The 22,387-nt window shown below is 35.0% G+C and overlaps 2 protein-coding genes across 2 annotated transcripts; both read right to left on the bottom strand.

The window, feature by feature from the left end:
- Window positions 1–3,845: 3,845 nt before the first annotated feature.
- LOC139896358 (transcription factor TGA2.1-like) lies at window positions 3,846–4,460 on the bottom strand. Its single transcript, XM_071878993.1, has 3 exons — window positions 4,422–4,460; window positions 4,084–4,329; window positions 3,846–3,995 (listed from the first exon to the last, which is right to left on the bottom strand). The coding sequence occupies exons 1-3, from the start codon at window positions 4,458–4,460 to the stop codon at window positions 3,846–3,848; spliced, it is 435 nt and encodes a 144-aa protein (XP_071735094.1).
- A 16,310-nt stretch (window positions 4,461–20,770) lies between these two features.
- LOC139896349 (uncharacterized) lies at window positions 20,771–21,742 on the bottom strand. The gene is made up of 3 exons (XM_071878984.1): window positions 21,414–21,742; window positions 21,030–21,297; window positions 20,771–20,934 (listed from the first exon to the last, which is right to left on the bottom strand). Exons 1-3 carry the CDS (start codon window positions 21,567–21,569, stop codon window positions 20,771–20,773), a joined length of 588 nt encoding a protein of 195 aa, XP_071735085.1. The 5' UTR covers window positions 21,570–21,742.
- Window positions 21,743–22,387: the final 645 nt, after the last annotated feature.

The following is a 22,387-nucleotide window of genomic DNA, read 5'->3' as shown; positions in this document are numbered from 1 at the left end:
TATCCTGACACTGCTCAAAGAGTTGTCGTTAGATTTCCTACTAGTAGCTTTTAACTTACTTGCAGCTTTCGGGATTGTGATCTTAGGAATTGAATTCTGAAGGTTTGTGTTTTTCTTCCTGGCTGTGTTTTTGAGGTTTAAAATTCGGGATGATGTCTTCCATCCCAAGATCGAATTCCATTGCTTCTCGTTTGTGTTTGTTGTGTTTGATCTATTTTTCTTTTTTTCGTATTTTGGGATTAGTTTTTGGCAAGTTTAGTTCTGAATGGGTTTTAAGTTTGAGGATGGTGTTTTGGATTTTGTAGTTCGATTTTGGGTATGCGACTGTAATGAGGATTTTGATGGTTTGTTTAGAGGTTTTGGAAGTTGAGTGCATGAATTGATCTCGATGGGACCGTTATTTGGGTTGATATGAGATTGTTTGTCTTGGTTCTGATCTGATGAGGTGCTGGTATTTTTTAGAACATTGATGTGTATGTGAATTGGGCTTGTGGTGGTGTTAAGGTTTTGGTTTAGGTTGGTTTTGAGTTGTATATTTTTTTTGTGGTATGGGTTTGAAAGGTTTATTGGGCTTTTCAAAACATGGGTGTGGTTTGGGCTGTCTTCTTGGTTTGGGTTTATCAAAATGGGTTTTAGTGATGGGCTATTTGGGCTATAATTAAGGGACGGGTGTGACATGTTTGGGGTCGGAGATGAAAAATTTGGTGTTTGGATTGTGTCGATTAGTGTAAATTTTTGGTTTGGGCTAATGGGAGATCTCTCAAAGAGTTTAGTGATTCTGATTGGGCTATGTGTGTTCACATTTAGTTCACTTATTTCATCTATTGGGCTACAGTTTAAGGGTGTGGTTAAGACTTTAAATGTATTTATTAGGCTTAAGGGTGTTTCCTTTTTGTGTTTATTCAACCGAGGTGGACTGAGTGATTTTTGAGTTATCGATGGACTAAGATTTTTTGTGACTTCTGCTTCAGGACTCTTCATCTTCGCCGACTTTTCTAGGGAAACAACATTATTTTTACTTTTGTCGACAGTTTTCTTGGATTATTGACCTTCATTATTGCCCTGACTAAAGTTTTCTCTCTTTTCAAGACACCTTGATGATTGGTCTTCCAAATTCGCCTAATATTTTTTTTTCAACCAGAATATGTGTTTCCGAAAAATCTTCATCGTCTGAGGGGATGATGTTGTCATCATCATCAATTGAATTGTTTACATTTCCATCATCTTCTTCTTCATTGAGTTCTAGTTCGATAAAATCGTTTGGTTCTTCCCTAACTCTGATGTAGACTATTGTATCGTTTACTTTGGCCCTTACCATCTCGTGTATGAATTTGGAATTACAAACCTTGACTAATACCCTTCCAGTGATTAGATTTTGATTTAACCCAACTATATTACAATTTTCAGTGTCGATCACCGGACCAAACCAACCCGCGATTCTTTTGAAACTTCCAACATTCCAATGAGAGACTGTCATTCCATGTATCCCTACCCAAGTTATTCTTCCTGAGTTGAGAACATTAGGTTTCCAACGCTTTAAGCCTTGTACCAACTTTTTGATTCCATGATCCTCCTTGTTTATTATGTTCTCAACAGCTTTCTCTGATTCAAACATGAACATTACGTCAAAACCACCAAGATATTTAATGGAGAATTTTGTGAGACCTTCTTGTTCGCCTAGTATCTGTAATTTTCCCAAAGTTTCCAACGATTTTAGCTCACCCATAAGAGCCTTTTTGGAGAGCTCTTTATTTATTTCATCACTTTCAAGTGAGACTAATCTGCCATTCGAAACAGTTTGATTTTCATGCTTCCGACCTCTAATTACATCGTTAAAATTTCTTCCATCTCTAAAGGAGTTGTTTGGGGTGACGGGGTTAGGTTTTGTGGGATTAGGTTTGTTTAGGTTAAAGGGAATGGAATGGTTGGATTTGGCTGGGGTTTTTGTAGGATGGTGTGTAGATTGATATTTAGGGTTACGTTTTTATGGTTATTGTCATTAGCCTTGTATGCTCTTAGCCATGTATCGCCGATCTGAATATTGCCGAGTTTTGTGGCAAAGAAATCTGCATCTGTTATTCCTTCAAATCTCGCAAAACCATATCTTAATCCACTCTTGGCTAACGGATTTTTTGCGATGTATACATCTCTTACGTTACCTTTCAGTTTGAATACCTTCCATACATCGGGAATCGTCCATGTAATCGGAAAGTTGTAGAAGAAGAAGGAGGTTAGATGTTGCCCGAATACCCTTGTTGAGTAGTAGCCGTTGTTCCTTCCGTTATCGCCTCCATACGCCGCCGCCACATTCTTCGGGACACCATTGCTCGTCGTCGCTCTCTCTATCATCTCTCTCATAATTAGTAGCAAATATAACCTACTTTTCTCTTTTCTTTTAAACTTTTTTCTTTTAGCTACATTATATTTGTAATTTATTAATTTATATAAAGAATTTAAGAAAAGACAAGTGTTAATTTTTTTTTTATGATCAATAATCGATATGTTTATTAGAGTTTTAAATTATTAAAATAATACTTAATACTTTTACCTACAACGATTTCACGCTACACGATAACGCAGATAAATAAAACTGAATATGCCAAAGACATCACATACGCAATCAAAACACGCCTTATGAAACCAGAACAACACACCAGCAGCAACACGCGGCTACTATCCTAATTCGTTTACATTATAAGTAAAAGAATTCTTATACTATAGTCATTTAGTATGCACAAAGTTGATACTCCATATCTATCTATCCTATCTAATACATGGAAGTTTATGGTGAGGTTATCATATGCTTTTAAATGTTGTAACATTTGTTATAAGGGTTCTAACATGCCAATTTAATGATGTCATAATTAATAAATGATAAATAAATAATTCTATACTTGTTATGTCATATGTACAATATGAGAAGCATCATGTACAACCTTCTTATAAACATCCTCATGACCATATATAAAATATTTGAAACATTATGTACAACTTTATGATAAAACACTATATTACTATATGTACAATCTTTAAAACAAATTGTACAATTTTTTAAAAATATCTCATGAACGCATGTACAAACTTGAAAACATATTGTACAACCTTCAAATAATAAATGTATTTTAACTTAAAAAAATTTAAGAGACATTTGTTATTAATAATAATAATTATTATTAAACTATAAATATTCAATTCTCAAGCAAATTTTATTATTATTATTATTATTATTATTATTATTATTATTATTATTATTATTATTATTATTATTATTATTTTATGATCACACAATTCGAATAATAATTACGTGGTTTCAAATCAAATAATGAATGTACATTGAATTTTATTTTTTGTATTAGTTCATAGCTGAATAAATAAAGTATAATAATTTAAGTTTTAAAAGTACTCGTACATCAAAATAACTTGCTTAAAATAACTTGCAAGTGATGTTGTAGTTCATTTGAGAAATGATAAATACACTCTTGACTCTTTCAAATTGTTTAATGAATATTTTTTATTAATAAATTTAGTAGGGAGATTATATATTATCACAATTTAATGATTAACTACTAGCTTAAGATCTGCGGAATCGCGGGTTTCGGCAATAAATTATTATAAGAAATTAAAATTTGTGTTAGGTCAATCAAATATTAACCATCAATGATGCATAATAAACAAATGAAGAGCACAATTGTAGATAAAGAAAATATATGATGTAAAATAAGTAGAATGCAAACATTGAAAGAAATATAATTATAATTCAAATGTTTTCAAAAAAACCTTAATTGGTAACACCAAGTTGAATTTATTGTTCTAATAATTTTTGATATTATACTTTTTATTAGGATCTAATTATGGCTTTTACGACTTTCCCAGATATTATTCAATGTAAAAAAGCGTTTGAAGTAGTCGTTTATGGTCATCACTGCCGCAACTTGTTGAGTTTCTTTCATTATCCTTCGCATCTCCGTTAAACTCTGTTGAAGCAATATATCGGCCTACACAAGCAACATAGCAAAATTTAGTAGTTGACTATTTACTTGCAATTGGTTATATTATCGATATATAGTCTATATATTTATTTACCTTTTCCATTATGTCGATTAAAATTGTAAATTTTCCTGTTAAAGTTGACATGTGGCTTGAAAAGTTTGTCATAGCACATTCATCACCTTTGTTGACAAAATCATTTCCTGATAAATAATTAGATATAATTTTTTGCAGACTGTCTAACTCTTTAGTAGTATCACTTTCCTGCTTCATCAAATTATCCTTCAATCGTAGGAATTTCTTCTTTTGTTCAGTGAACAACTCGACATGGTTAATTGTTAACTGAAATTAATTTTTCGATTACGGTTTTCGTAAGTGTTAAATGTATTCTTTAAACATATAAATAAGTTATAAATATATTTTAATATAATTACCTCAATATCATCAGAAGGACGAAAACCACCGATCCACATTATACAACGCGCTGTTGGTGGCATCCAACAACCATAAATAATGCTGAAGATGTTTACTTTGGCAGCTGATTGTTTCATTTTAAATAGTTGATTGTAATGTTCAAAAATAGCATCCAAAATTAGAACAATACCAAAGGCAGTGAAGTTTGTCATCATCTCTTTACGCAAATTATATATTAGTTGTTGATGTTCTTCAAATCAATCCAAATACACTTTAGAAAAATTTAGTGGATCTTGAAAATATTAATATGTTAATGACAAAAAAAAAAAAAAACAGTCAGCATATAATTATACAATTTATAATTTTTTTGTGTACAATATAGTTAATTCAAGCAATAATGAAACATGTCAAAATTTTACCACTATTTTAATTCCCTTTCTTGATTTCCTGTAAACATTTGAAGTAATATTTATTAGTTAATATAAAAGTCATACAATACATAAACAATTGTAGCAAGTAAAGTTGTGTTTTTTTTTTATATAAAATTCATGAATAAAGGTTGTAAAGTACCTTTGTAAGTTGATCTTTTTGAACTTAAATTTGTCTTGATAGTTGTTGAACCTTTAGTTCCAAATCATTTACATATGCCTAATTTTATAAATATTTATATACAATAAATAATGATTTGGTTAATATATGGGTAGTACATATCGCATAAAGACATTACAATTCTTCCACGTATGTGGTATATACATGACAATATGTTTACGTTACAATTCTTCCACATATGTGGTATATACACGACAATATGTTTACGTTACAATTCTTCCACTGGACTTATTGTTCTTTTGTTTATTGTCACTTTTATTTTAAAATAGTACAAAGAGATAGGATTAAAGATTAATAAAATACTAAATGCTATCTTTGTATAATAAGGCTCCAATAGTAATGAAACTAAGGGTAATTAAAGATATCAATGAAACTAACCTTTTTTCTCAACCTGCATCTCTTATTTGCCTCTCTTTGACTTAGTTTCTGTTTCAGATCCTATAGATAATTTAAAAGCACGGTAAATTGATATGCTTCTAAACAAATGATATATATATATATATATATATATATATATATATATATATATATATATATATATATATATATATATATATATATATATATATATATATATATATATATATATATATATTTGTGAGTAAGTGGAAGCAATGATGTCATGACTAACCTTTTCCTTGTCATTGGTTTTGTTTTCTTTCTTTTTTGTTCCTTCACTTGATTGCTTTTCAACCATGGTCTTCCTGTTTTTCATCGGTCTTCCTCCATTTGATTTTTTATCATTCACGATTCTATGATGTATCTTTGTTGTGTTAAGCATTTTTCTTAAGTTAGTTATGGTAAGAGAAATGAAATGAAAACAATGAAAATAAATTGTAGATGTTTTTGGTTTTATAGAATGGATTTATAATTATAATGTGGATCAGATTGTGGAGATTGCAAGTCATAATGTGGATGATATTTTGTAAACGTTTTGACTTACAGTATCTTTTTCGATATTATAATTGCATCCAAATATTTGTAAAAGGCTAATTTTTGGGGATGTTATGTCTTTAATTGGATGTTGTATATTAATTCTAAATACGTCAATTTTTGGAAACTCAATAACGAATTTTTTGATTTTAGTCAACCATGAAATTTAATTGTGATAAGGTTACATGTTGATTTGGATTGTTTTAAATTTAGGATTGATCGCCATATAAAAGTAATCAAAAACAATAGTTGGTTACATTAGTTGGTTACAATAAATATAAACGTGTTCAAATAACACGTTTATAATTTTGTGTTCAAACAATAGTTGGTTGCATTTCAAAAGAATATTGGATAGTATTAGTTACTTGAACTTTAGTTGGTTAAATTATATATAATGTTCTAATGAGTCACTGTTTGTGGATACATAAGACGATTACTGTACAACTTGTTTTTTAGGTCAAAATTCTGTAATTAATGTTAAAATAAAATATGTTTGTTTTTTAAATTGATTGCCTATTTAGTTTTTAATAAATAATAATTGGTCATTTGATTGTGAATTAACTCAAATTAGGATAATCATATGAATATGAAAGAATAGCAGGTTTAATAAATCAAATTGAAATGCATACCTGTCAAATATGGTGGCCTTGGTTGGGGAGTTCTATAGTCAAAAACATACATGTATATTGTGATATAAGACTTGGTAAAACTTGGCATACTATACCTACCAAATTGTCTACTAAATATTTACCATTTAGCCATCTTGAATTAGTATAAATAGAGCAACATGTAAGCTCATTTATACATCCCATATTCATTCTTCAATCTTGTATTCTAGTAGATAAATAGAGAGTTGTGAGTATTAATCTTCTAATTACAAGAGATATAAAGATTGATACTTATCCTTGTAATTAGAGAGAGTGTAATTCCTATTTTTCTTATTAGTGAAACGTTTCTTTCCTTGCCCGTGGTTTTTACCCTATTGGGGTTTTCCACGTTAAATCTTGGTGTTCCTTTATTGTCATTATTTCGAGTATTACTAGCGGTTTGCTATAATTCGGTGTCACTTTTCTCAACAAGTGGTATCAAGAGCTAAGGTTCTAATATCTAGTGTGTATTAATCTACTTATCGTATGCTCTGTGGTTGCCACGGGAGTGGATCGTCCACATCAGAAAATAAGTAAGATTATTTTCACTCGGTAAAGTCCTTGGGTGTTATTTCAAGAAAAATAGTATTGTCGAAAAGAAGATTGTAATTATAGCAATGTCTACGAAATTTGAAATTGAAAAGTTCACCGGGAGTAACTTCTCGTTATGGAAACTAAAGATGAAAGCTATCCTGAGAAAGGATAAGTGTTTGGCGGCCATCAGTGGACGGTCCGCCGAAGTCACTGATGAAAAATGGGAAGAGATGGACGGTCAGGCTATCGCAAATCTTCATCTGGCACTAGCAGATGGCGTTTTGTCTAGCATAGAAGAAAAGAAGACGGCGAAAGAGATTTGGGATCACCTCGTAAAATTGTACGAGACCAAATCACTCCACAACAAGATATTCCTTAAGAGGAAACTTTATGCGCTACGCATGAATGAATCTACTTCAGTTAATGAGCACATTAATTCTTTGAATACTCTATTTTCTCAACTCGCTTCATTAAGTTGCAATATAGAGCCAAAAGAACGTGCTGAACTTTTACTTCAGAGTCTACCTGACTCGTATGATCAACTCATTATTAACTTAACCAATAATGTTCTCTCGGAGTATCTAGTCTATGATGAAGTTGCGGCTGCTATTCTAGAAGAAGAAAATCGGCGCAATAACAAGGAGGACAAACAGGCCGGTTCACACAAGTGGAGGCCTTGGTGGTGTCAGGAGGGAGATCAACGGAACGTGGCCCAAGTGGGAGTCACAATCATGGTAAACCGAAGTCTAAAAAGAAGAAGAACTATACATGCTACAATTGTGGCAAGAAAGGTCACCTGAAGAAGGATTGTCGGAGTTTAAATAACTCAAATCCTCAAGGAAATATTGCAAGCACTTCAGATGATGGGACTGCTTTGGTTAGTGAGGCAGTGGTAGCAAATGAAGGCAGAAAGACATTTGTTGATGTCTGGTTATTTGACTCGAGAGCTACTTTTCACATGACCCCTAGAAGAGAATGGTTCAAACACTATGAACGTATCTCAGGAGGATCTGTATACAGTTGCAATGATCATGAACTAAAGATCATTGGAATTGGAGATATCGTTTTGAAGATGCATGATGGTACAGTTCGTACTATTCAAGGTGTGCGACACGTGGAGGGTTTGAAGAAGAAATTATTGTCTTTAGGACAATTGGATGATCTTGGTTGTAAGATGGTGATACATGAGAAGATCATGATAATCAAGAAAGGCGCGGTTGTACTTATGAAAGGAGAAAAGGTGGATGCTAATTTATACATTCTGAAAGGCGAAACGGTACAGGAATCGGAAGCATCTGTTGCTTCGAATAGTTCAAGTGATAAAGTTGCTATGACATGGCATCAAAAGCTTGGGCACATGTCTGAGTGTAACAGACTGAAACCCGAGCTAGTTGTAAGTTGTCTATCTTGCCCTTAGGGTTATGCTTAGTTTTAAGTGCTTTTATTTTAATTATTTTATTGGTGTTATTTTATTAATTGGTTAAGACCAGTTTGTGACAAGGGTCCCAGAACAGGTTTGTTTATTTTATTTGGACCTCGTTTGGGCTACCTAATCTTGTGCGAAAGATTTTAGATAACTGGTAAATACCCGTGTGTGATGGGGTATTATTTTTTTAACACATAAAAGTGTAATATCTAGATATTTCCATCCATTTCACATTATTTCCCAAAAACTAGTACGTACCTAACTTATTTCCTCTCAAATCTTAAATTATTCCAAGCTAGAAATTTGATTGTAAGGCTTTAAGGATTGATTCATATCATCCTTGTGATCATCTAATCAGGTTTGTTTACTTGAATCCTTGCTTTGATTCTTGAATAAATGGGTTTTTTTGTGTTCTTGAATAAAAGTGTGATTTTAAGCTTGAATCTTCATATTTGGTGTTTGTTATGCTTAATTGATGTTAGAAATAGCTTATATATATGTTTGGTAGCTTCCATATGCTTAAAATTTGTTCAAAATCGCTTAAAAATTGAGTTTTGGGCAAAAAATCATCAAAATCAGCGAAATTGGTTCGAAACCCAGTTTGCTACAGTACCCGAGTTGCTACAGTACCCGAGTTGCTACAGTACCCGAGTTGCTACAGTGTTACTATTCGCTACAGTGTCACTATTTGCTACAGTACCGAGTTGCTACAGTACCCGAGTTGCTACAGTACCCGAGTTGCTACAGTACCGAGTTGCTACAGTGTTAAGTTGCTACAGTGCCCGAGTTGCTACAGTGCCCGAGTTGCTACAGTACCGAGTTGCTACAGTGTTACTATTTGCTACAGTGTCACTATTTGCTACAGTACTTTTATGAAATTGAAACGGGCGTAACTTTCAAAACGTAACTCCGTTTTTGATGAATAAACTATCGTTAGAATCGTAATAAAGAATACTTTTCAATGGTGAACTTTTAAGAACCTAGATCAAACTGTTTTTGGGTCGGAAAAGGAGTTTTAGTGTGTATGTCGTGTTTTGCACGCACCTGTATGCCATTATTGAATGGAGTCATGATGTAGATTCATAAAATTATGAATATATGGTGTTATGACCTAGTTTATAGTATGATTTGATTATACTATTGATTGAGATATGTATATTGACTTCGTTGTGTTGTTCTCAGGTGATAAGAACAAGGAAGAAGCTCAGAAGTAAGATAACTGAGCTGTAGCTGGTGATCGGTGAGTGGGTCTATCTCCGGATAGAGTTTAAGTAGCATATCATACTACTGTGGTTGACTCTTTTACCATGCATAGTGTAGAAATTGCCATGTTAGAATGATATAGTATGCCTGATGTTGTATGTGATTTATGTGTACACTGTGTGAATGACACCAGTCGGGCCTAGGGAGACTGGGGACTCGAAACCGTGCCTAGGAGAGGTTAGAGTCCGTATGAGGTCAACCGTGCCTAGGGGAGGTTGGGTCCATAGGCTACTGATTGTAGAGTATAGTGTGAATGATGCATCCCCTGCTTCTGGATAACTATACTGTGAATTGAGTAGCAGGGACTATCGGTAGACTCAAGTCCGATCAGCTAGGAGTCGTGTGCTCGTACAAGCCGCCGATCCTCGTATTGTCTTATTGTATGCTAGTTGATAGTTAGCATGTGTTGTTGTTAGTATATAGCTTGTGTGTGACTTAAGCTATATCTGTTAGATAGATTCCATTCACTTAGCGGTGCGCTAATCCCCCACATATTCTCCCCTTGCAGGTTTAGGTACTGCTAGTCGGGATGGGTGTTGTTGCAGGAGACATGTTTGACAACCCAACTCTGATGTGGACTTTTGTATAAATAATGTTTTGTAATAACGTAACACCGTTGTGTAAACTTAAACTTAATTACTCAGATTAAGGTAATGACGTGACTTATATTGTGTTTGCTAATAAAGTCTTCCGCTGTGTTTAAAAAAAAAAAAAATGGCCGGTGTTACAAGTTGGTATCAGAGCATGGTTTGGCAGCAAATACGTGCGCGTATTTTGTTCCCAAACCCTGAGGCAAGTCAAACATGTCTGTGGGAGTGGGGGCTAAGTGAAAATAGGATATACGTGTGTTAGTTGTGATAGGTACTAACCTGTTTTCCACTAAGAGTTTGTGTGAGATGTTGTGGTAGTGCAGATATGGCAGATAATACAGGAAACGCGACTGGTCCGTCAGCCCCCAGAACATTCATAGCCCCAGATGAAGACGGATACGTGTCAGAAGAAGATCCACAGGAACAAATAATAGATTTGCAAAGTAAGTTAAATGAAGCACAAAATCGAATAAAGGAATTAGAACAACGACAGGTAACAGTAAATCCAAGTGGTAGTGTACCGAATCAGATGTTTAGTGGGTATTCGATGCAGACAAATAATTATCAGCAAACGGGAAGTGTTTTCCAACCACAGCAATGGTTACCATATCAGTATCAGTTTCCTCAACAGTATCAGTTGCCGTCTCAGTTTAATCAACAGTTCCCAAATCAGGTGTGGGAGTACAGAACAATAGTTAGGATGGCAACAACGTTATCGCAAGCAATTGTTATGGCCAAGATGGTAGAGGATGATGTCAGAACAGCAAGAAAAAGAATGGAAGGCCATGTGACGCCACAACAAGATCAGGTGATGAGTCAGTCGGATTCTAGGTCAAAGAAGTCTGTTAAGTTGAAACAGAAAAGTGGGTCCGCATCAAGTCAGAATTCTTGGTGCTATAGTTGCAGATCATCTCATAGTGGTCCTTGTTCAGATTCAACCAAAAGATGTTTGAGATGTGGTATTGTGGGACACGAGATTCGGATGTGTTCGTTCCAAGAGGATGTATGTTGGAGATGTCATCAAGTGGGGCATAGGTCATCTCAGTGTTCGTATGTAAGAGGATCAGGTTCTGGGGCGGGGCCAGGAGCGCAATCGGGATCAGTAGGTGGATCTTCTGGTTCTTCAGTTGGGCAGAAAAGAAAGAATCCACCTACGGCAACAGCAAGAGCTTATCAGATGGTTGTAGATGCAGATGTTGATTATGATGTGAATGCAGGTATGATTCAAAATCCTCGTACTGTTTAGTTGTATATATGTATGATTGTATATATATACATATATGTGTGTTTTAGATTGATAAATCTTGATGGTAGTGTAAGATTTATTTTGTTGTTTTATGTTGTTGTATGCTTAGTTGCGACCCTTATGTGCATGGTTGGGTAAGGGTGACCTTTAGGTTAATTTTTGAGATTGAAAACCGTGACTTTGATAGAGATGTGTTAGGTACCCTGATGTAGTGGATTTTTTTGTCGACATGAGATTATATGATAGTATCACTGTTGTAACTGATATGATAGAAAGAGGACTACGCTGATTGGATAATTCCTTTGCTTAAACGGATGTATGATACTGCTAGTTGAGCGTATTTTTGACATTGATGAACATATGTTGCGATTTTCGATGCTTGTTGGGTGTGTAGTAATGTTGGTAGATTATATTTGAGCATTTGATGGACAATGTTTTGAGTAACTATGATTGGACAGATGTTGTGATTGATTAGTCATAAAGTAGTTAAATTAATTACCGATGCTTATTGAGGAGATTGATTAGACATAAGTTAGTGAATGAGATAAGTAGAATTTTTCCATTACGAGCAACTCAGAATGAAGGTATGATTTAGGATAATATGCTTGTGTCTGGCCAACAGAAGTATATTGTGATAAATCATACGGAATTTCTGGGAAGTCGAAGGAAAATTAGGTGTCCTGTGCTATATTGGATTGTGATGTGACTGGACATGAGACGAATAACCTGTGAAGTTCTGTTGACTTACGAGACAATTTTATGGAAATAGGTATAGATTGTAGCATGATGACTAATTCTATTGCCTAAGCTTTGGATAATTGGAAAAAGTGGACTGTATAAAGAGTTGAATTGGATGACAGATCGTGAAATTTATGATATGGAATGGCGAAGAAACATGAATTTGACTCTGATTATTTGACTTGGCCGTGTAATTATGGGCTTAAGTAGATTAACGAACGTTGAACAATGAAAAAAGATATTGCCCGTTATGTCGAAAAGTGTCATATATGTGCTCAAGTGAAGGCAGAACATCAGAAACCTTATGGTTCGTTATGTCAGTTACAGATTCTAGAGTGGAAATGGGAACATATAACGATGGATGTTGCGACCAAATTACCTCGAACTCAGAAAAGACATGATATGATTTGGGTAATACTGGATCGTCTAACTAAAAGTGCTCATTTTCTTGCTACTCGTGAGATAGCTTCGTTAAGTGAGTTAGCCGAATTGTATGTGAAAGAAATAGTTAGTCATCATGGTGTGCCGTTATCGATTGTTTCAGACAGAGATTCCAGATTTGTGTCAAATTTTTGGAATAGTCTTCAACAGAATCTGGGTACACGTGTGAATTTAAGTACAGCATATCATCCACAGACAGACGGACAGAGTGAAAGAACGATACAGACTTTGGAGGATATGTTAAGGGCTTGTGTGTTAGAATATGGTGGTTCGTGGGATACACATTTGCCATTGGTTGAATTCGCGTATAATAATTCATATCATTCGAGCATAGGAATGCCGCCCTATGAAATGTTGTACGGTCGTCGTTGCAGAACTCCGACTTGTTGGTTAGAAGCTGGGGAGAAACAGTTTTCAGGTCCCGAAATTGTTCAAATGACAGCCGAAAAAGTTGCAATTGCGAGAGAAAAGTTGAAAGCCGCTAGAGATAGGCAGAAAATGTATGCTGATCCGCGTAGACGTCCGGTAACCTTTAATGTGGGTGAACGAGTGTATCTAAAAGTTTCGCCGTGGAAAGGGGTTATCAGATTCGGTAAACGTGGTAAGTTAGCACCTAGATTTATTGGTCCGTTTCCGATCAGTGAAGTGTTAAATGATCAGACTGTGGTGTTAGATCTTCCGCCAGAGTTAGCCGGTATTCATAATACATTTAACGTATGTTATCTTCGTAAGTGTAAAGTCAACGATGAAACGCAACTTCTTCCTTTAGAAGATTTAAGGGTCGATTTAAATAAGAAATTGGTGGAAGAGCCGGTCCGTGTAGTTGACCGAAAGGTGACTAAGTTGAGAAATAAAGAGATACCGATGGTGTTGATCGAGTGGAAACACAGTTTAGGTTCGAATCTTACGTGGGAGACAGAAGAGTTGATGAAGGCCCGTTACCCTCATTTGTTTGACCAAGACCAGATTCCGAGGACGGAATCTTCTTAAGGGGGGTGGATTTGTAACAGACTGAAACCCGAGCTAGTTGTAAGTTGTCTATCTTGCCCTTAGGGTTATGCTTAGTTTTAAGTGCTTTTATTTTAATTATTTTATTGGTGTTATTTTATTAATTGGTTAAGACCAGTTTGTGACAAGGGTCCCAGAACAGGTTTGTTTATTTTATTTGGACCTCGTTTGGGCTACCTAATCTTGTGCGAAAGATTTTAGATAACTGGTAAATACCCGTGTGTGATGGGGTATTATTTTTTTAACACATAAAAGTGTAATATCTAGATATTTCCATCCATTTCACATTATTTCCCAAAAACTAGTACGTACCTAACTTATTTCCTCTCAAATCTTAAATTATTCCAAGCTAGAAATTTGATTGTAAGGCTTTAAGGATTGATTCATATCATCCTTGTGATCATCTAATCAGGTTTGTTTACTTGAATCCTTGCTTTGATTCTTGAATAAATGGGTTTTTTTGTGTTCTTGAATAAAAGTGTGATTTTAAGCTTGAATCTTCATATTTGGTGTTTGTTATGCTTAATTGATGTTAGAAATAGCTTATATATATGTTTGGTAGCTTCCATATGCTTAAAATTTGTTCAAAATCGCTTAAAATTTGAGTTTTGGGCAAAAAATCATCAAAATCAGCGAAATTGGTTCGAAACCCAGTTTGCTACAGTACCCGAGTTGCTACAGTACCCGAGTTGCTACAGTACCCGAGTTGCTACAGTGTTACTATTCGCTACAGTGTCACTATTTGCTACAGTACCGAGTTGCTACAGTACCCGAGTTGCTACAGTACCCGAGTTGCTACAGTACCGAGTTGCTACAGTGTTAAGTTGCAACAGTACCCGAGTTGCTACAGTACCCGAGTTGCTACAGTACCGAGTTGCTACAGTGTTACTATTTGCTACAGTGTCACTATTTGCTACAGTACTTTTATGAAATTGAAACGGGCGTAACTTTCAAAACGTAACTCCGTTTTTGATGAATAAACTATCGTTAGAATCGTAATAAAGAATACTTTTCAATGGTGAACTTTTAAGAACCTAGATCAAACTGTTTTTGGGTCGGAAAAGGAGTTTTAGTGTGTATGTCGTGTTTTGCACGCACCTGTATGCCATTATTGAATGGAGTCATGATGTAGATTCATAAAATTATGAATATATGGTGTTATGACCTAGTTTATAGTATGATTTGATTATACTATTGATTGAGATATGTATATTGACTTCGTTGTGTTGTTCTCAGGTGATAAGAACAAGGAAGAAGCTCAGAAGTAAGATAACTGAGCTGTAGCTGGTGATCGGTGAGTGGGTCTATCTCCGGATAGAGTTTAAGTAGCATATCATACTACTGTGGTTGACTCTTTTACCATGCATAGTGTAGAAATTGCCATGTTAGAATGATATAGTATGCCTGATGTTGTATGTGATTTATGTGTACACTGTGTGAATGACACCAGTCGGGCCTAGGGAGACTGGGGACTCGAAACCGTGCCTAGGAGAGGTTAGAGTCCGTATGAGGTCAACCGTGCCTAGGGGAGGTTGGGTCCATAGGCTACTGATTGTAGAGTATAGTGTGAATGATGCATCCCCTGCTTCTGGATAACTATACTGTGAATTGAGTAGCAGGGACTATCGGTAGACTCAAGTCCGATCAGCTAGGAGTCGTGTGCTCGTACAAGCCGCCGATCCTCGTATTGTCTTATTGTATGCTAGTTGATAGTTAGCATGTGTTGTTGTTAGTATATAGCTTGTGTGTGACTTAAGCTATATCTGTTAGATAGATTCCATTCACTTAGCGGTGCGCTAATCCCCCACATATTCTCCCCTTGCAGGTTTAGGTACTGCTAGTCGGGATGGGTGTTGTTGCAGGAGACATGTTTGACAACCCAACTCTGATGTGGACTTTTGTATAAATAATGTTTTGTAATAACGTAACACCGTTGTGTAAACTTAAACTTAATTACTCAGATTAAGGTAATGACGTGACTTATATTGTGTTTGCTAATAAAGTCTTCCGCTGTGTTTAAAAAAAAAAAAAAATGGCCGGTGTTACACTGAGCAAGGTATGAAGATTCTTGTTGAAAGAAATCTTATTCCTCGTCTTACAAAGGTATCGCTACCTTTCTGTGAGCATTGTGTAATCAGCAAGCAGCATCGCCTGAAGTTTAACACATCAAATTCTAGAAGTAAATTGGTTCTAGAATTGGTTCACTCTGATGTATGGCAAGCACCAGTTCAATCTCTAGGAGGAGCAAAGTATTTTGTATCATTTATTGATGATTACACTAGGAGATGTTGGGTGTACCCAATCAAGAGGAAGGCAGATGTGTTTGAAGTTTTCAAAGTTTACAAAGCGCGTGTTGAACTTGAATCTAGTAAAAAGATCAAGTGATTAAGGACGGATAATGGAGGAGAATACACTGGTGATGAATTTGATAAGTTCTGCAAACAAGAAGGTATCAAAAGGCAGTTCACGACGGCATACACTCCTCAACAAAATGGAGTGGCAGAGCGGATGAACAGAACCTTGTTAGATAGAACAAGGGAGATGTTGGCAACTGCAAGCTTGGGAAAATCATTCTGGGCAGAAGCAGTAAGTACTGCCTGTTACGTGATAAATCGGTCACCATCAACTGCAATTGAGTTGAAATCGCCGATGGAGATGTGGAATAGAAAACTAGTTGATTATTCTGACCATCATATATTTGGAAGTCCTGTGTACGTAATGTACAATTCTCAAGAAACGACAAAGTTGGATCCGAAGTCCAGAAAGTGTTTGTTCTTGGGGTATGCTGATGGAGTTAAGGGGTATCGCTTGTGGGACCCCACTGCCCACAAAGTAGTCATAAGCAGAGATGTTGTCTTTACAGAAGACAAAGATCTTGAAGATGTTAGCACTTCAAAAGAAACTACACCGATACAGGTTGGAAATGAATTTCATAAAGATTCTTCTGAAGCAGTACCAGAGCACGATGAAAATCAAGTAGTCGTTGATGAAGCTCCAGCGACTCGTATTTCTAATCGGGAACGAAAACGTCCAGGGTGGCACTCAGATTATATTATGGAAAGCAATGTTGCATATTGTCTTCTAACAGAGGAAGGAGAGCCAACAACTCTTCGCGAGGCACTGAATCATTCAGATGCATCTCAGTGGATGACGGCTATGCAGGAAGAAATTGAAGCTCTTCATAAAAATAAAACATGGGAACTTGTGCCATTGCCGAAAGGTAGAAAACCTATTGGAAATAAATGGGTGTATAAGATCAAGCGAAATGGCGATGATCAAGTGGAGCGGTATCGTGCAAGACTGGTGGTTAAAGGATATGCTCAGAAAGAAGGTACAGACTTTAATGAAATATTTTCTCCTGTGGTTCGACTTACAACAATTCGAGTAGTTTTAGCGATGTGTACTACATTTGATTTGCATCTAGAGCAGCTGGATATGAAAACTGCATTTCTTCATGGAAATCTTGAAGAAGAAATTTATATGCTTCAACCAGAAGGTTTTGAACTACAAGGAAAAAAGAACTTGATTTGCAGGTTAAAGAAATCTATGTATGGTCTCAAACAGGCGCCGAGATGTTGGTACAAGAGATTTGATTCTTTCATAATGAGCCTTGAATATAACAGACTTTATGCAGACCCTTGTGCATATTTCAAGAGGTTTGGGGACAATGATTTTGTTATTTTGCTGTTATATGTAGATGCCATGTTGGTTGCAGGCCCCAACAAAGATCGTATTAATAAGCTGAAGGCTCAATTGGCTAGGGAGTTTGAAATGAAAGACTTGGGTGCCGCAAACAAGATTCTAGGGATGCAAATTCACCGAGACAGAGATAATAGGAAGATTTGGCTTTCTCAAAAGAATTATTTGAAGAAAGTCTTGCAGCGCTTCAATATGCAAGATAGTAAGCCAATCCCAACCCCACTTCCTACTAATCTCAAGTTATCCTCCGTTATGTGTCCTAGCAGTGAATACGAGAGAAAGGAGATGTCTCGCGTACCGTATGCATCAGCAGTGGGAAGTTTAATGTTCGCAATAATATGTACAAGACCAGACATTGCACATGCAGTGGGAGTAGTTAGTCGGTACATGGCGAATCCTGGTAAAGAGCATTGGAATGCGGTAAAGAGGATCCTTAAATACATCAAGGGAACCTTAGATGTTGCATTATGTTATGGGGAACCGAAATTTATTGTCAAAGGGTATGTTGATTCAGATTATGCAGGTGATATCGATAAAAGTAAATCTACCACTGCATATGTTTTCACACTTTGTGGTGGAATAGTAAGCTGGGTTTCAAAACTGCAGTCAGTTGTGGCGACGTCAACAACAGAGGCAGAATATGTAGCAGCTACTCAAGCTACTAAAGAGGCAGTGTGGTTGAAAATGTTGTTGGAGGAACTCGGGCACAAACAAAAGTATATCACTCTATTTTGTGACAACCAGAGTGCCTTGCATCTTGCAAGGAATCCGGCATTTCATTCAAAGACAAAGCATATACGAGTTCAGTATCACTTCGTTCGTGAAAAAGTGGAAGAAGGAACCGTGGATATGCAGAAAATTCATACTGACGACAATGTGGCTGATTTTCTAACAAAATCAATCAACCGTGACAAGTTTATTTGGTGCCGTTCCTTATGCGGCCTAGCAGAGACGTAAGCAACATCATTGGCAAGGAAGGATTATCGTGTGAAGATTGATTGAGCTTCAATCGAATCTTCAAGTGGGAGATTGTCAAATATGGTGGCCTTGGTTGGTGAGTTCTATAGTCAAAAACACACCTGTATATTGTGGTATAAGACTTGGTAAAACTTGGCATACTATACCTACCAAATTGTCTACTAAATATTTACCATTTAGCCATCTTGAATTAGTATAAATAGAGCAACATGTAAGCTCATTTATACATCCCATATTCATTCTTCAATCTTGTATTCTAGTAGATAAATAGAGAATTGTGAGTATTAATCTCCTAATTAATATTCATTCTTCAATCTTGTATTCTAGTAGATAAATAGAGAGTTGTGAGTATTAATCTCCTAATTACAAGAGATATAAAGATTGATACTTATCCTTGTAATTAGAGAGAGTGTAATTCTTATTTTTCTTATTAGTGAAACGTTTCTTTCCTTGCCCGTGGTTTTTATCCTATTGGGGTTTTCCACGTTAAATCTTGGTGTTCCTTTATTGTCATTATTTCGAGTAGCGGTTTGCTATAATTCGGTGTCACTTTTCTCAACAATACCAACTAATAATATCCAAAATTACCGAATAAAAGTAATAAAAAACAATAAATAGAAATGTGTTCAAATAACAAAAGCATGAGATTATTAAACCCACTTTTGTTAATATTTATTGAAATCTTAGATAAGAGAACGTTTGTTGTCTCAAACATGAGGTGCATCATTCCAATCATCTACGAAAACGATTCCACCATTGTTTCCCGGATTTTGTCCTTCAACTAAACCTCCTCCAGCAATGTCTTGAAGACTATATTAAGAATTGTAATAACTATTAGTGTTATAGTATTGTATGAAGTTACAATATGAAAGTTTAATGATTTTATTTGATATCAAATATCTTACACTAGTGTGTAGTCCACAATTGAATCGATATTAGCATTTATAAACACACGTGAACCCCATAAGTGGTTAGAAAGAACCGGAGCACCTATATGGAACACTAGTGTGTAGGAGTTTCAAAGTTGCCATCTTCATTCGAAGATTCACTTTTTCGCTTGTTACCAACACTGCAAGGAGTCCATGTACTTCCACCTGCCTCAGAATCAGACTGTGGCTCAACTTTAGGTACCTGAAAACACATTTCACACAATAAGGACATATGTTAAAAGACATGGCACATCTAAAAAACTAATTAATTGGTAAACAACCAAATATTAAAAGTGAATCTATCAATTAACATAATTAAAATGATACCTTCAAAGTGACTGGTGCACTATAAACAGGTGGAGATTCAAGCAAGTCATATTCACATTCTTTCAACTTTAGTTTATCATCTAAAGCTTTGATAACATCCTCCTCGTCAGTTACATCACTTACAGTGAAACCCGACGTTATATACTCAAGATTTTTCAAAGTTAGCTTAAACATGAAAGCAAACTTCTTATTCAGTAGCTGTTGTATTTCTATAGGGAACACCATTGGATCTCCACACTGTAATTAATTAGAAATAAATAAGTTAATAATGTTACAAATTTGAAAAAGAGTCATGATAGGTAGCTGTCGGTTTGCTTACATTTTTGGCACGAATGTTTAACCAGTTCACAGACTTATTCAACATGCTAGCCAGCTGTGAATCGAAAAGCACACAATAACAATTTCCACTCTTGTCCCCTATCCGTAATGTTAACCGAACCCTGAATTTGAACATAATGGTTGATTTGATTTTTAATAGTCAGTTTACAATAAGTGAAATTCAACTATGCATACTTCAAGATTTAAATTTATACCTGGGACTAACATCATCGACGACCTGACACTTCACGCAATCCATGATTGTAGTTTCAGAATCAACACAAAACCTCATATTGACTTTGCTAGTGCATTTCATGCACTTGTAGCCAAACCATCCATCATTTTTTACTATTTCTAAGACTGTCCCACGGATTACAACTGTGGATGGCTATAAAATAAAAAATATGCATATAAAAGCTAGGGTTATTTATCATTTGTTGAAGTGTAGTACATACATAAGATTCAATAACACAACAGTTAATGCTATAAAATAATGATACTGTATTGGTGTATTTCGCCGTTCCAAAAAAAAAAAAAAAAAAAAAAAAAAAGATACTGTATTGGTGTAAAATTACCTTTGCAATCAAAAGAGCATCCTCGATAAGGAAAAAATGCAAGCAAAAAATTAAGAACAAAAGATTAGTCATAGGAACAATTTTAGGAAATCTAAAAGGTTCATGTTTTCAACATTGTATTTTAAATGTATTTTTAAATTTTAAATGAATTAGTTGAGATTTATATTTAAAAAACCTCCGGTCTTGGAGTTTAAACTCGATACACTTTGTGTCCATTCCTTTACTCCGGGTAACACGTAGCGGATTAAGTTCCACTAACTTTCCAAGCACATCTAAAACAGATTTTACAAAAATTAAAATTAAGCAATATCGAAACCATTGCAATAATTATAAGGTATTCCCATCACCAATTTGTATATAACCTTACCAAAAATTTCATCAGACTTCAAAGTCCTTTGATTGACATCATCATAGTTAACCACACGAAAGACATCTCGCTGGACGTCAAAAGCATCAGTTTTGCGAACCTTACTTGACCGTAGTATATGGATCTTGAAAGCATGTGGAATTAGAGGGACATCGTCATCTTGTTTGGCAACACCAAAACTTGACATTTCAAAGTGGTGACCTTCTGTGAAGGTGTTACCCCAGTAAGCCATCCCTGGCTTGTCAATAGCAGCCCTAATTTTATTCCCCTATCAGTAGTAAACATTATATAATGTATTATAGGTCAGTTATTTATTAGTAAATGAACAATATAAAGTCGTACAGATAAGAATGATCAAACAAATTAAGAAAGTCCAAAGAATACCTCGTAGTCAACCAGTATCATCTCCAACGAAGATGCATTGTTAGGGTTTTTCCAATATGTTTTCTTACAGGTGATATGGACCTTAACTCTTACTTTCCATTCAGCTTTCTGGTCGTTAATGAGGTTCAAGGGTGTGTATTCATCAACAGCCTCCATATTATTCTTATTGAAAACAGTGAAAAGATGGTTTGATGATAGTGAAAAGTGTTGTGATAGAATGAATGTAATTGCAGACTACAGGTCCTATTTATAGTAGAATGTTCTTAGGGATTAAGACAGAATTCGTGGCTGTCACCAGCTGGTAAACGGGTTGAACATGGTAACAAATCATTTATATTGAAAACTGAAATAATGGTTAGGTTGTTAGTATTTACTTCTATGAATTATATTGATTTTCTTAGTAAGTGTTATTTAAATTTAAATTACAATTTATTTCCATACTTATAGTGATTCTATCATAATTGTTGTGTAAATTTTATCTCTAATTCAAGTTTCCATAAATATGGATTCAAATTTCCAATTAATAATACACCACCAATTCCTTACAGCTTCAAGTTTCCATAACTACTTACTAACCTAAAATATAACACATGTTATATTGTGACTAAAATATAACACATTGACTACTATTTCAAATTGAAATTCGGTTTCCAAATTTTATTAGTAAGTGTTGATTGACTATTGGATGAGAGTGATTTGTAGTGATGACATATTGATTTACATGTAAAACATGATATATTTTTATAGGCATGGTACTGTATAGCATTTGAGTTTTTGTGACAGCCATATGATTATTTTGAATTTTTTTTATGAATTACAGTTAGACAAATTAAAAAACTAACAGCAGATTAATAATTATGATATTATAACTATATATCTAAATAAGTGTGTTTGTAACCATTTCCCACCATGTATTATGTCCTTTGGGTGAACATGGCAGACTATTTTGATCGATATTTATAGCATATTACATC

Source organism: Rutidosis leptorrhynchoides, chromosome 1 (assembly GCF_046630445.1).
Source record: "Rutidosis leptorrhynchoides isolate AG116_Rl617_1_P2 chromosome 1, CSIRO_AGI_Rlap_v1, whole genome shotgun sequence".
Classification (NCBI taxonomy): domain Eukaryota; kingdom Viridiplantae; phylum Streptophyta; class Magnoliopsida; order Asterales; family Asteraceae; genus Rutidosis; species Rutidosis leptorrhynchoides.
This window is presented reverse-complemented; position numbering and strand designations above follow the sequence as displayed.

Coding starts and splice junctions, on each gene's coding strand:
- LOC139896358 (XM_071878993.1), bottom strand. CDS start 4,460: ATGTGGATCGGTGGTTTTCGTCCTTCTGATGATATTGAG. Junction 4,330..4,421: donor GTCCTTCTGATGATATTGAG/GTAATTATATTA, acceptor AATTAATTTCAG/TTAACAATTAACCATGTCGA. Junction 3,996..4,083: donor TAATCGACATAATGGAAAAG/GTAAATAAATAT, acceptor TTGCTTGTGTAG/GCCGATATATTGCTTCAACA.
- LOC139896349 (XM_071878984.1), bottom strand. CDS start 21,569: ATGGAGGCTGTTGATGAATACACACCCTTGAACCTCATTAACGACCAG. Junction 21,298..21,413: donor TGATACTGGTTGACTACGAG/GTATTCTTTGGA, acceptor TACTACTGATAG/GGGAATAAAATTAGGGCTGC. Junction 20,935..21,029: donor GAAGTCTGATGAAATTTTTG/GTAAGGTTATAT, acceptor AATCTGTTTTAG/ATGTGCTTGGAAAGTTAGTG.